This window comes from Camelus bactrianus, chromosome 13 (genome assembly GCF_048773025.1).
Source record: "Camelus bactrianus isolate YW-2024 breed Bactrian camel chromosome 13, ASM4877302v1, whole genome shotgun sequence".
Lineage (NCBI taxonomy): Eukaryota > Metazoa > Chordata > Mammalia > Artiodactyla > Camelidae > Camelus > Camelus bactrianus.
This window is the reverse complement of record NC_133551.1, coordinates 29,477,506-29,492,076: the sequence shown is the minus strand read 5'-3', so window position 1 is coordinate 29,492,076 and position 14,571 is coordinate 29,477,506. Positions and strand designations below refer to the sequence as shown.

Genomic DNA, 14,571 nt, shown 5'->3' with positions numbered 1-14,571 from the left:
TTTCTATGAACTTTATTTCTAATTTGGCTAGCTATACCAAATACTTTCTTCCTTTTAATGAACCAATGAAATCGGTTTTTATGTTTAACCTATTAGTAAGAACTACAGGAGTAGTCTTATTTACTATTTGACTGCTTTGGATTTTTTTTTTAAGCAGGCTAGATACATCATAACCTAATATAGTAGCTAGCTAGACATTACCTTGTATATTTAACTAATTCTTTATAGTATCCACTTACATAAACGACTCTTTCAACTAATATAATTATTTGCTTTTTACAAATTAGTTTATGGCTCCATACGAATGTATCATTAAATAAAAAGTAAAAATAATCATTCACATTTGAAATAATAACTTTTTAATGAAAGATTGAATTTTAGTTCATATTTTACAAACCTTTGCTCTTATGGCCAAGAATGCCTTTGCTTGCTCATCCAGAATATCTAACTTCTCTAAGATTTTTTCTGCCATTGTCAGTCAGTAAATTCCTATTTTAAAAGGAGGGAAAAAAAGAAGAAATTTTCAAAACAATTAAGATTTAAACATGTAATTGATTATTTAGGCAGAAGTTAAGAGACCCACTTTTGACATACTGTTTTAGGTAAAGAAAATAACTGTATAGATCGTGGAATAAATCACAGAATTGTAGGCACTCAAGTTGTTTCGGTAAGTGCTCATATGATCAGAATTCTTAGATGCACATGGGCCCCAGGAATTTTTAAATGTGTGATAAAGAAGAGTTGAAGAAAGTTCAAGATCACCATAATGAGAACCAGACGTGACTCATACCTGAAGCAAGGGCATGTAGCTTGATTTATATCTGTTTTCTTTTTGTTGTGATTTAATTTTAATGGAAGTTAATAAGAAGAGCTCATGTTTATAGAATTAATTACATTCAAATTAAATTGGTCAACGATCCAAGTCTGTTAATAAAGCGCTTAGAAGGCAATCAGTCAAGCTGGTTCGGTTTTATAATAGTTCATATTTTCCAGTTAATTAATTTGCTAAAAATTTCATCTGGGGTCAGATGGTCCATATTAGGTTTGGGGACCTAAATGTTAGCCATCAGAATCTGTGCTAATTTATTTCCATTTTCAGATGAGAAAATTAAGAGCCACAAAGAAACTTACAATGCAATACAAATAGCTAGGGAGAGAGTGGAGGCAAGGATCAGGAATATTAATCCAAAGCTCCCTCTGTTTTATTTATTTTTAAAATTTGAGTAGATATTTATGCATTCAACATATTTTTGCTCAGTGAGTTGAATGGACTCCAGCGGCATTTAAATGTAAAAGTTCACAGAAAGTATTGAATTCATTAACATTTCTAATGAAACACTAAGGTTCTTTCTAGCTCAAAAATTTGCATGCAATGTCTCCCATAATGTATGGTATTCAATCAATCTCACACAGAGGCAATAATGCATGAAAAGACAGGAGTTAAGGATCCTATGCTAAAAGCTCGTATTATTTTGTAATTGATTCTTTTAGCTCTATTTCCTACTTTCTTCCTTCACCATTTATTGCCCTGGGTGTGAATCCTTGGTGCTCTGATAGTGTCGTCCCTTCCCAGCATGCCCTCTGCCATTTTGCTACAACCAAATCCTCTGCTTCCATCCCCTGATGGAGTCCAACGTGACAAAGGACTTCTGTGGGCCCCGGGGCTGCAGGCAGAGAGCCTGCCCTTTTATGAACCACATAACCTCGGGTTGCAGGCTGGAAAGGCAAGATGTAGGACAAGGGTGTTAGTGCAGTGTGAATGCCTTAGACTCTCTGGGTCTCCTACAGGAGTGGAGGGGATGGATTTTGGAAGAGAATCAAGATTACCTGGACACTATTTCAGATCCGGGAATCACCCCTCTTATATACCCTAAAAACAACTAAAGAAATTTTAGTTTCTGTGTCTCCCTTAGACATAATATGACTTCAAGTTTTGGGAAGGATCCTGTATTTCTCACCAAAATTTCTTTTACTGGGGACAAAGATTCCCATTTCTAAATAAGCAACAGAGATGTAAATAGCTAAAGGACCCAGTGCACTGAAGTGAATTTCCCAGTTTGCGGAAGGTGTACGTTACATGACGGAACCGAGATGTGCTGCTTGCTGTGAGAGGGGTGAAAAGCAGGCCTTTTAAAAGGGTAAGACATGCTATGCCTTTTATTTTAGAGTCCCTCACCTTCAACATCACAGCAGACATTTTAAGCTGTACCACATCGTCCCATTTTTATACACACACACACACAAACACACACAGAGCTATAATTTGAAATAATTCTTATGTTTTTGATTTAAAAATATTTTGCTATGAGTAAGTTATTTGGCTATGATAATGATTTCTGGCAAATCAATGCTCACATCATGAGTTTTTTGAAGTGAAGAATGCAAAATTTGACACAATGAAATAGAATGTTATTAGTTTTAGTTTTGCAGTTTTATTTTCATATTTTAGAACCATATTCAAATTTCAGTTTGCAAATATTTTTATAGGTCTTTGGCAATGTGCCAATGGTTCCTAATGAATGAAGGGCTCTGGGAGAAAGCGGAGGTGACAAAGCACTACAGATTAACTTGTGTGCTTTCATCATTATATTAAGGGTACCAAGGACCTGGCTTGTGTCTCTTCAGGTAAATGTTGAAAGCAAAGGGACATCAGGTCTAATATGATGATGCATCCCGATTGCTTTGCATAAATGAAAACTAACCTTTTAATGCAAAATGCATCAAGACTGCATTAAACGTTCCTCAAAGTGACCTTCCGTGTTTCAAATCTTTCCTGATTCAATCTTTTACATTTTCATGTCTATTTTAAACCAGCATACTGGTTTCATATTTCTACTTCTATGGGCATAAATTCTACTTCATTGTTCTATTTCTATGAGCATATATTTTCATTGGATGATAAACATTTCATTTGGCCTCTAGCTACTAACTCTATTACATGAAAGACACTGTGCTGGGTATTCTATCAAATTTATTAAGGAAGCTGGCACTTGACAGATATTTTTCCTGTGACTCCCATCTTCTTAGGCAAGGCAAATAGTCTCTGCTAGTTCACTAAGAACTTCTTCAACTTCCACTTCTCGTACCAAAGTATTATCTGCATCCATTCCCATCTCATCAGTATTTTAATTTTAATAGAAGTGTTGCCTCTCCCATCCAAAGAATTAGCTTTGGATGGGAGAGGCATATACTACCATATACTACCTCTGGCCTCCTAAAAGATTACTTTCATTTTTACCCCCTCTTTCCTTTATCTTTTATCTCTTTTCTTTACCAATTTCCTCTCCTTACCATGCTCAAGTCTCTTCTATTTAAAAAAAAAAGAAAAAGAAAAAATGTTCTGAACTTATTAGCCATTATTCCTTCTTATCTTCCCTTTATTGCCAAATCTCTTAGGACAGTTGTCTAGACTTAGAGTTTCTAATGCCTTATAGCCCTTTTCCTTCTCAGTCTACCATCATTTGACTTCCTCTTAAACTAGTCTTCTAAATCTGCTCTCATAGGTCACCAGGGTCACCATGTTATAAATTAGTGGGCACTTTTCTGCTCTTATTTACCTTATTCGAACATTTAAAACTTTTGTTAATGCTGACCACTCCTTTCTATGGCTCTCCCCTCTCTTGGTTTCTATGACATTAGTCACATCTTCTTATCTTCTCTGAAGATTCCTTGACAGTGTCTTCAACTTGCTCTTCTTCCTCAGATCACTTCCTAAATATTAGTGTTCCTAAATGCACAGCTGTCTTTCTTACTATTCCGTATATTCTTCCAGGATGTGCTCCCAAGCCCATGGCTTCATCTGCCACCATCTATTTCCAAACAAAATCTCTCTTCTGAGTTCCAAACCTATATGCTTGGCTCTATCCCAGTTTCCCACAGGTAGCCTAAATGGAGGTCTAAAAGTAAACCCATTCTTCTGCTCCGTTAGCCAAAAATCTCTTCCAAACTTTATCATCACGCAGGCATCTCTTTACTATCACACAGGTTATTTTATAGGCATCCACCTCATCTACCTAGAATTTGTAGTGGTTCTCAGTTGTGGTTACGCTGCAGAATGAACTCAAAAACTTCCAAGAAATACAGATTCCCAGTTGCCACCCCAGACCTGCTAAGTCAGGATTTACAGAGGTAGAGACCAGAGATCTATTTTTTAAATTCTCATGTTCCCCATATCAAGATTTGATCTCCACTCCCCTGGAAAACTCCCTCTTAGCCGCTCCCTAAATGTACAACAATCACTTGCTCTTCCCTATGCTATACCATACAAATCTTTTTAGTTTTTCTCGTCTTATCCATTCACATTGCTGTTGCCTCAGTTTAAGATTCCATAACCTGTTGCCTGGGTTACTGTAATAGTTTCAAAATATTTTGCTCCATTCTATTCATTTTATTCTTCACATTTGTCTGAATTTTTTTTTTAAGGAAAATACAATCACATGCCAGCCTGATCACAGCTTCAACCTTTCCCTGCAGCTTTCAGGACAAAGGTCAAGCACCCTGATTTATCATGCAAGGTTCACGGTTTGCCCCCCTCCCCCCGACTAAGTCTTTAACCTTACCTGCCTCTTCCTCATGTAAACTTGATATCTAGTCCTAACGAACAACTCGTAGTTCTTGAATGTGTTGTATTTTCCTTTACTTTCCCTGTATTTCTAAGTCCTATTCATCCCTCAAGACTCAATACAGATAACACCTCTGCTGGGAAGCTTTCCCTGATACACTGTGATTTAGATGTCCAGTGTCTGTGTTCACATGATAGCGTGCGTATACCCCATCCTAGTACTTATCACTCTCTATTAAAGCGTTTGATATACTCATTTTATTCGCCTTCTATACTGTTTCTTGAAGGCAGGAACCATGTATAATTCATCTTTTCATCCCTAATACCTAACAACCTGAATGAATTAATTAACCATCAGCCATAGAGTAAATGGAAAACTGTAAATGCTATGCTAGCTTTTAGCCTGCATTTACACTCATGAGTATGCACAAATCTGACAGAGTCCTGTTAAGGTTCTTCTAGAACAAGCCATAGCATTAAAAGGCACTGCTCTCTCTCCCACCTTCAAACTTGGAAAAGCAGCATAATATATTGGTTAAGAACATGGACTCTGAAGTCAGAGTGCCTGAGTTTGACTCTTTGGCTCTGCTACTTACCAGCTGTGCAATTGTGGGCTAGCTGCCTAACCTCTCTGTGTTGTCCTATCTGTAAAACAGAAATAACAAAAGTACCTACTTCATAGGGTTGTTACGAGGTTTAGCTGAGTTTGAATGTAAGTGATGTGTAAATGATTGATAAATAAAAGTAGTAAATATAAGTAATGATACACTTACCAGTTAGGGATAAAATGCATGAGATTACCTATAAATGCTGCAAAATGTATGCTCCCCATCTGGATATCATTTTGTTTGTCTCCGCCACACCTGCCACCATGCAATCGCCAATGGTATCCATATGTCTGATGGTCTGCTGGCTTCCTCACAGTATATTTCTTCAATTATACCTACACTAAATGCTTAGAACTTGGGAAACAATGAGAATTTATTCAGGAAGTCAGTATCTTCTATTTTAATCCAGCAATTCAGTATCTTCTGTACTATGTCATCTGATTATCTTGTTTCCTTTCCTTCTCTAATTTTTGCATAGTTTTACTTTTCAATTTTCTATGAAATTCTTATTCTGAGTTCAGCGAACAGAAACTAAAACACATTGTCCCATAAAGCACAAGTGTAGGCCTTGAATATATAATCATTGTTTGGGGAGACTACCTTGATAAGCATTACTATGTTGCCGTACTGGAGACGCATCAAAACCCAAAATCGTTTGTGCTCAAGTAAATAGAGCTAATCATCTCCCTTTCCACTGATACATTAACTACGGGTGAAAGAGATGGTCTCACCTGTTAAATGTGTATACACATGCCTGAAGCATTCTTATATGTACTTACAGTTGCTGGGAAATGCTCCTTTCTGAAATACGGAGCTCTTATGTGGTCACAGAAGCCTAACTCATAGAATCTTGGGGTTAAAGTGGGTCAGTAGTCTTTCACATAATTCCACGAACAGTGAGGCAACAGTGATCCCAATTGGACAAGATCTTACTGATCCTTTTGTTTATTTTCATTGCCACTGTCTTCCTTCTTACCTTCAGGCGTTCATTTTCCCTCCCCTCAGTTACTACACTCTAATTGCCCTAATTTGCGTGACTTTCACCTTTCTCTTTATCCCCCAAATATTGGTCCTTCAAAATGCCATCAGAGCTGTCTTCCTTAACCAGGACACTGATCAGGTCCAGCTCCAGCCCACAAATCCCGGCTTGCTCTCCACTGCCTGCAGAATAACATGCAAACTCTTCAGACATAAGACAGTTCAAGAAAAGACAGTCCAGGACCTGGCTTAGCCCACCTTTCCAGTTAATCTCCCACCATGTCCCACCTTCTTCTGCCATACTCTACTTCTGCTAGTCCCTGGACAATCCTGCCCCTTTCCCAGCTTTGTCCTTCACTCCTGCTTGCCTTTCCACTTGGAATGTTCTCACCTTATGTCTTCCAGTGAAAAACCTATTCTTTATCAAATCCTAATGCAAAGGCAACCTCTTTTGTGAGACTTTTCTTGACAATCTCTCATTCTTTGTCCTGGTGACAGTCTCATTTTCTTTCGTGCTCCTATTACACTTTGTCCTTCACTATAGAACTTGGCACAGTGTGCTACAAAGATTTACTGTTTCACAGATCTCTTCCTCACTATATTACAATCTCATTTAAAGTAAGAATTGGGGGGAGGGTATAGCTCAAGTGGTAGAGTGTATGCTTAGCATGCATGAAGTTCTGAGTTCAATCCCCAGTACCTCCTCTAAATATAAAGAAATAAATAAACCTAATTACCCCTTCCTCCAAAATAAAACAAAATAAAATAAAAAAGTAAGAATTGGTTTACCCACCTTTGAATCTCAGGACCAGGCAAAGGATTTTACACCAAACTGGGACCTGAAAATTATAATTTGGAGATGTTCCTGAATAAAACATTTTAGGGGGAGTAATTCCAGTTTATCTGTAATGGATGATGTTAATTCATGATAATTTACTGGGGGTGAAATATGAAGTTGAATGAATTAGAAGATGTGGTTCTTACCAAATCTAAACTAACTTGTAAAATTACTTTCACAGGAAACTTGGATTTATGTTCTTTATTACTGACTCAGTAATGACAGTTTTTTTTTTTTTTTTTTTTAAAGGAACACAATGAACAGAGAACTTGCCAACTAGGGCAGAGTAAAATTCCCAATCACTCTCTCAGTAAATCATCCACAGGCCTCACTGCAAAGATTTGGCTACATCAACAAGCAAATTCAAGGCTGCAGGGCCAACATTAAAAGCACATCAGAGACTGAATCATTACTAAAAATGACAATATCAAACTAAAAAGTTACTTTTAAGAGCATTAATTCATTTTAACAGTGAGCACTTTGGGGACTGAAAAAAATCCAAAAACCAACCAAACAAAAAACCCAGTGTTGCCAACGTAGTAGGCTCTCCTAAGAAGACGTCATCAGCAAGAGGCAAATGCCTCCTGCTAGAGGGAGAACTCAGGAAAACTCCAAGTGGCTCTAAACTCACAAACGAAAGAGCAGGACTGAACAATTATCTAGAAAATGGAGGCTCAAATCAAAATTTACTTCCATTATCTGGCTTTATCAATTCAAATGTTTACTTCTCGAAGGCAAGGCCTCTGTCCTATACTTGTACCTGATATAGCCTACTAAACACTGCACTGAGCACATCGTAGGCACTCACTGTCAAATGAGTACTTCTGACTTAATAATGAGATAATTGGCTGAATTTCTCCATCTCATATTCCAAGTACAGACACAAGGAATTCCCCTTTTTTTTTTAAAATTAAAATGTTGATAAATGGCTCATACTATAGGCTGAATTATGTCCCCCACCCACTTGTGTGTTGAAACCCTATTCCCCCAGTACCTCTGGATGTGGCTGTATTTGGAGGGAGGGCCTTTATTTTAAAGAGATGATTAAGTTAAAATGCAGTCATTAGAGTGGGCCTTGATCCATGTGTCTGGTGTTATGTAGGAAGAAGAGATTAGGACACAGACAATATGCACAGAGGAAAGACCATGCAAGGACACAGGGAGAAGGCCGCCCTCTGTAAGCCAAGGTGAGAGACCACCTTGATCTTGAACTTATGAAATAAGACACTTTAATCTTAAACTTCTAGCCTCCAGAATTGTGAGAAATAAATTTCTGTTGATTAAGTCACACTGAGGTATCGTGTCATGGCAGCCCCAGCAAACTAATAGAGCCTACAAATCATGAGAACTAGCTTAAAAACTCATTATTAGAACATTTAATTATTAAACCTGGTCTATGTGCATAAGTCCACACCATATATTTTATTGTCCCCTTTTTGTTATAAGAGAGCAGGGGAGAAAATTGACTCCTCATTTTGTAACTTTACTAAAATTTGCCGGTCACCAACTTGAGATTAGATGGTAAGCTTCTAAAGAAAAATATCAATGATATTTAAAAAGTATGATGTATAGGCTCTGGGGAGTATTATTGTGAGCAACCAATCAGATAGCGATTGGAAGAATCCACTGTAAATTCAAAATCGCAAAACGATTATCACAGGAGTGATAAACTCCAACCAGCCTTGTCCCAGGTCTGTTGCGTTTTTTCCTCAAGTTTGTCTTTGTTTTAAATTTACTTTATTTATTTTATTTGGGGGGGGTCGGTAATTAGGTTCATTTATTTACTTAATGGAGGTACTTGGGAATTGAATCCAGAACCTAGTGCATTTTTTTCCTCAAGTTCGAAGCATGGATCTTGCAGCCTGGAGCCGGCTCGCACCTCGTTCCCAGCCCTCCAGCTCACCTTCCCCCCAGGGAGCCTCCAACCCAGGGGCACAGGGGCGCGTGGGAAACAGGAAGCCTTGCTCACTCTATGCCTATGGCCCTTTAACGGGACGCCAAAATTGTCAAAATTAAGGAAGCTCCTCAATAGCAAGTATAGAAGAGGCAAAGTTTTTTCAGGGAACCTGGGAGAGGCCCGGAGCCCCGCCTCCCACCTGCGTCCCACGCTCACCTAAGAAGCCGTGGCTGGAGCAACCCTGCAGCCCCGCGTCACAGTGACGCCTCTCCTCGTTCTCTCTATCCCCGCTTAGATCCCGCTGGAGAAAGTTCCATGGGCCGGGGACGAAACGGTTCTAAAGATTAATAAAACCATGCTTTTCTTATTTCTCCTCCCATCTCCATACAAACTTTAGTTTCCAATCTTTCAGCGCCTCTCCCTTCCCAAACCACATCCACTTCTTTCTTTTCTCCTCTGGCTCTGTAGCTATTTTCCGCCCTTTTTAGCCCCGTGGCAACGCGTCCTGTATCCATAGAAACAGTTTCCCGAGCTCTCCCTGCTTTGAAAAGGTTATGAGGACAGTGTACTCTCTCCTCCGAGGGGTTTCACCCACATACTTGCCACTAAAAGCCAAGAGACTCACCAAACTCTTATAACTATAAAGACTATTAGTGGGAGGAAAGAGAGGTTAAGGAGAGAAGAGAGGCAAGTAAAAAGAACTGGGGAGTAGTGACTTGCTTCTCTTTATTTCCTTCCTTTTATACTTTTCTGGAAACGCAGAATTTCAAAAAGGAGCTTGAAACTTCCTCCATGCAGTTTGCAGCTCTGAATGGAAGTTGACAACCTATTTTTGAATACCTGATGAAAGATTGCTTTCATGATTTATGATATTAAAAAAAAACACTCATTCTTATTCTTAAGGCCAAGAAACGGCCCATGTTATTGGTAAGATCATCTTTGTATTTTATAAGTTGTATAGCAGGTTTGGACACACACACACACACACAAATACACACCCTACATCATTTAAATACACCACAGAATCATAATCTAAAAATGACTGACTTGAAAACATTCTTGATTTGGCGAATAGTGGTAGAGCATTTCTACAACAATGATTAAATTTGTAGTCAAGAGTTATGTCAGTAAGCATTTCAGGAATGTACCTTAACTGATGCAAATCAAAATAAAAACAAAAGCTTTAAAACCAGCATTGATCATCATGACACAAGTCCATGCTAGTGGCAATGACATTACTTAACCAAAAAAAAAAGTGGTTGGAGCTATGTAGTAATAAAAATGCAGCTAGAAATTGTTATTCATAGTCAATGCATGAAAACATTGGAATCAATTTAAATATAAGAAATACAATAAAAAAGATAGTTTAATTCTATTATATTTTTCAAACCATATCCATTCAAATACAGTGATTTGTATGGAACTGGCAACTAGAATCTACCTAGTTGATAGTGGAGATTTGTTTAATATTACTATAATGCCTTTAGTGTGTAAGTTTGCACAAAAATGAAATTAGCTTAAGTAAAGAATTGAGTTCAGAAATGTTAACCACTCACCAATTTTTAGTCAATAAAATTTATAAAGCATGAATCTTATATAAAATTCTTAGAATATTATCTTAGTTAATATTTATGGCACACAAGCTACGTGCCAGATACTAGACTAGAAATTTTTGGTAACATCTCTCATTTCATCCTTCATCTTTCATTAATCCTTAATCTTTAATTAGTATGTATGGGAAAGGTATCTTTAATTTCAGAAATGATCAAACTCAAAGAAATTATGTGATTTGCCTAATATTATACAATTAGTAAGCATTAATATAACAAAGTATTTTCTCTTTAATAAAAAACATTTGGTAAAATGTACATCAAAACCAATTTAAATGGATTCCTTCCTAACTACCTTAATCGCTCTCAGTTAAATTCGACAGGTATTTACTGAATGAGTTCATAAACCTATTATAGATAAATATCAGGTAAAGGAGCCTAATAAATGTTTTATTTAAAAAGTACACAATATCTCAACACATACACTGTATTCTATAAGAAAGTGAAGAAAGTACTATCTGTGGACTTTTTCCTATTGCGACGTGTCTAGGCCAACCGCAAAGTTGGAGGGCATCCTCCCCAAGACCACCCTCACTTCTGACACCAAGTTCGAACCCTCAGTTTCAATAATTAGCTTACATGGGCTGAAAGCTATTATCCTCAGGACTAGGGCTCATTACAGGGAAAAGACACAGGTTAAAATCAACCAAGGGGAAAAACGCACAGGGCGGAGTCCAGGAGAAGTGCCAAATGCAGAGATTCTTTTGTCCTTTTCCTGGGGTCAGGAACAGGTTACTCTCCCAGGATAGAGGAATGCCAGTACAGAAGGAGTTCTGCCAACCGGGGAAGAGCACCTGAGCTTGTGCCCAGAATTTTCAGTGGGACTTCATCACATAGGCATGACTGAGTGATTGATTACCCACATGGTTAATCTCAGTCTCCAGGTTGATTGATCCAAAGACCCTACTTTACTTCACATTGTTAATCTTTCTGCAGTGGTTAGCCCCCACCCTGGGACTACAAGGGTGTAGCCTCCACCCTTAATCACATTGTGAGACTATCCAGTATGACTCAGGCAAACAAAGACACTCTATCAGACACAATATTGCTAAGAACAAAAGATTACCCCCCAGAAGCCAAGGGCAAAGTCCTCACCTTCATTTTGGACAAGAGAGTCTTTACTATGAATTCTTTACTACATCTCTACTACATTGGCTTTAGAAAGTATCCAGATTTTTATTTAGCCAGTCAGAAATGGTGAAAATCATGTGTTCCTCACCCCGACTTCCTGTCCTCTCTAGAAAAGGGAGCATTTATTTTCTTGACCCACACAAACCATGAGGCCTGGGAGAACTGTCAACATTCTTCGACTTTCCTATTGTCCCTTTCACACCTTTATTCTTCTCTTCCTTAGGAAGTTCTCCTTTGATGAGGTTGGAGCCAACCATCTCTCCACACCTACTCACTAACAAATTCCCAGCCATTTCTTGCTTTTACAGATTTGGGAAATTTCCCAAGTCTTTCCTTTCATATTGAATCTATGAAGTCAGTAGTTTTGCCCGAACACTCATTAACCTCCCAGACTAAATCTATCTTGACTTCATTATCCACTGAAACTATAACTCTGAAACCTTGAGCTTTAATAAATGATCTGATTACAACCTCTCATCCATTTAGCCCACTACCTCTCTTACTTCTAGAAATAGGCTCTTTGGCCCTTAATGACCCCTTAATGACCCCTTAATTCCAAATCTCTCATTTGCAAATCCGGTGGACATCTTTCAGACCCTGTGCTATTTGACCTTTTCTGAATCTGACACTTTTTAACTTCTGGCTCCTTGAAATGCTGCCTTCCCTTGGCTTCAGTGATGCCCCTCTCTCCTACTTCTCCTGCCTTACTGAGAATTTCCTTATTACCCTCCTTTATGGACTCCTGTTCCTCTGCTTACTCCTCAAATATTACGGTACCCTGAGATTCTCTCCTGTCTTGATCTCCCTTTGTTTCCTTCCTGGGCTTGGCATTGTCTTCAGAACACAATCCAAATTATGCAGCATAGAGTATCTACCATCTGCGTCCAGTTTATATTCAACTCAGTTCTGAATTAAAAAAAAATTTTCAGCCAACCCATGGTACACAAAATGACAACCTTATCAGTTGATGTAAATTTTTCAAATGTTCCAAATTTTTCATACCTTTGTGTCTTTGTTCATGCTGCTCCCTCAGCACAGGCACTTCAAAAGAACTTATTCAACTCCAAGGCTCCAAGGAGGGAACATGTTATGTATGCTATGCCAGTGAGACCGCTGACTGCAACCCCCTGACCACAGTGACTGGCTCAGGGAGAGGCAGATATGTGAGGCCAGTTAGGGCTCAAGAAATTCAGTTCTGGGGCTTTGAGCTCCAGAGCCAGCAGACCCTCTCCTTTCCTAGTCTGCCTTAGGCTCTGGGGGACAGCATGAAAAGCCTGAAAATGGAGCCAATCCAGAGGAAACAAGCTGAGAAGTGGATGCTGGTGGTATCATCTGAGCCCTAGATCAAGCTACTACTTGAAAGCTAGAGCTACTGCCAGATCTTTCCATGATGAAATAAATTCTCTTTGTGCACAAACCAGTTTGGATTTATTTTTTCACTTCTTAAAAAAGGAAATCTAAAAACTGATACTGTGCTTGTCGATGAAAAATTAATCAGTCGATCCGAGAAAGAAATGGAAACTTTTATTTGAGCCAAATTTGAGGGTTATAACCCAGGTAGAGCATCTCAGAAAGCCCTGAGAATTGTTCTGCCAGTTAGAAATCAAGGCATAGTTTAATAAGTTTTTTGAGACAGAGAGCTGTACCTCAAATGATGTATTGACAGTTTACATAATCCAGATCTAAGCATCATCCTGGTGGGTCATGTGACCTCTTATAGTATCAAGAAGGAACATTATCTTTTAAGGAGTTGCTGTGTTGATGCAAGGAGAATGTTGCTCCTAATGACTGAGCAGGTAGTCCTGCCAGTAGGGGTGGGGTGGGGGGAGTTGGTCGATGCATCATGCAGATACACAATGCACAGTGTGGGGAGAGAAGGCAAAAGGGGAGAGAAGAAATTTTTACACTTAAATTTTTCTTGTCTTGCCATAAAATAGGAATTTTATTTCATATGCTCAACAAATATTTGTCAAATGAATGGAAACCATAAAATGGGTAGGTTAATGATCTCACAGGGCTGGCCTGAGAATTAAATGATTAACCAATCTGAAGCACCAAGTCCAGTGCTGAGCAAAAAGCAGATACTCAAAACTTTCATTATGTTTCCGTGCCCCAGCCCTTTCCCCGCAAAGTCCACACAATGCAATTCAAAATTGCTACCTGAACTTGATTTTATAGTACTTAAAAGGTAAATATTCTCAAATATTTGAATTATTAAATCCTAGACTTTCCGCCTATAAATCTTTTTCTCCTATTAAAAAGCACAACTTTACATTTTTTCCCTTGTGTAATATCTTAAGATGTTTTGCTTGTTTTACATGGAAAAACACAATATTTAAAGTAAAAGATTGTAAGATCTGACTTCATAAATAAATAATATTTTTACATGTCAAAAAAATCACAATGTGGAGGAGGATATAGCTCAGTGATAGAGCATACGTTTAGCACGCATGAGGTCCTGGTTTCAATCCCTTGCACCTCCATTTAAAAAATAAATAAGTAAACGTAATTACCTCCCTTCAAAATAAAAAAAAAAATTTTAAATCACAATAAAATTTAAAACATGTTAAACCTGGAAAACTACCGAACATGTGTAAACAAAGAGTATCTTAAACAGCTTATGAATCATTAAGAAAAGGACAAACAGAATAATAGAAAAAAATGTGTGTTGAATACGAATAGTCTATTTGCAAAAGAATACCTACAAATGACCATTAATTTGTAATTTGTAATTAAATGACCATTACATTTTAAATATCAGCAAAATATTCAAAGCCATATGCATTAAACTAACAAAATACAACTTTTCCCTTATCATATTGGCAATTTTGGGAAAGAAACAGAGAAATATGCACACCTATGCTCTACTGGTCAAAGTATAAATTTTTAGAATGCTGATTTACAATTTGCATGAATTTTTTCAAAATATATGTAAACTTTGGCCCAGT

General features: G+C 37.9%; 1 protein-coding gene across 1 annotated transcript in view; it reads right to left on the bottom strand.

Annotated features, from left to right (window-relative positions):
- C13H1orf141 (chromosome 13 C1orf141 homolog) overlaps positions 1-5,145 on the bottom strand; it is a 35,552-nt gene extending 30,407 nt beyond the window's left edge. Inside the window, exon 1 of the mRNA XM_045522918.2 lies at positions 398-5,145. Within this exon, the coding sequence (XP_045378874.1) occupies positions 398-472 (75 nt within the window). The 5' untranslated portion in view covers positions 473-5,145. The remainder of the gene's footprint in view (positions 1-397) is intronic.
- Between the last annotated feature and the right edge of the window lie 9,426 nt (positions 5,146-14,571).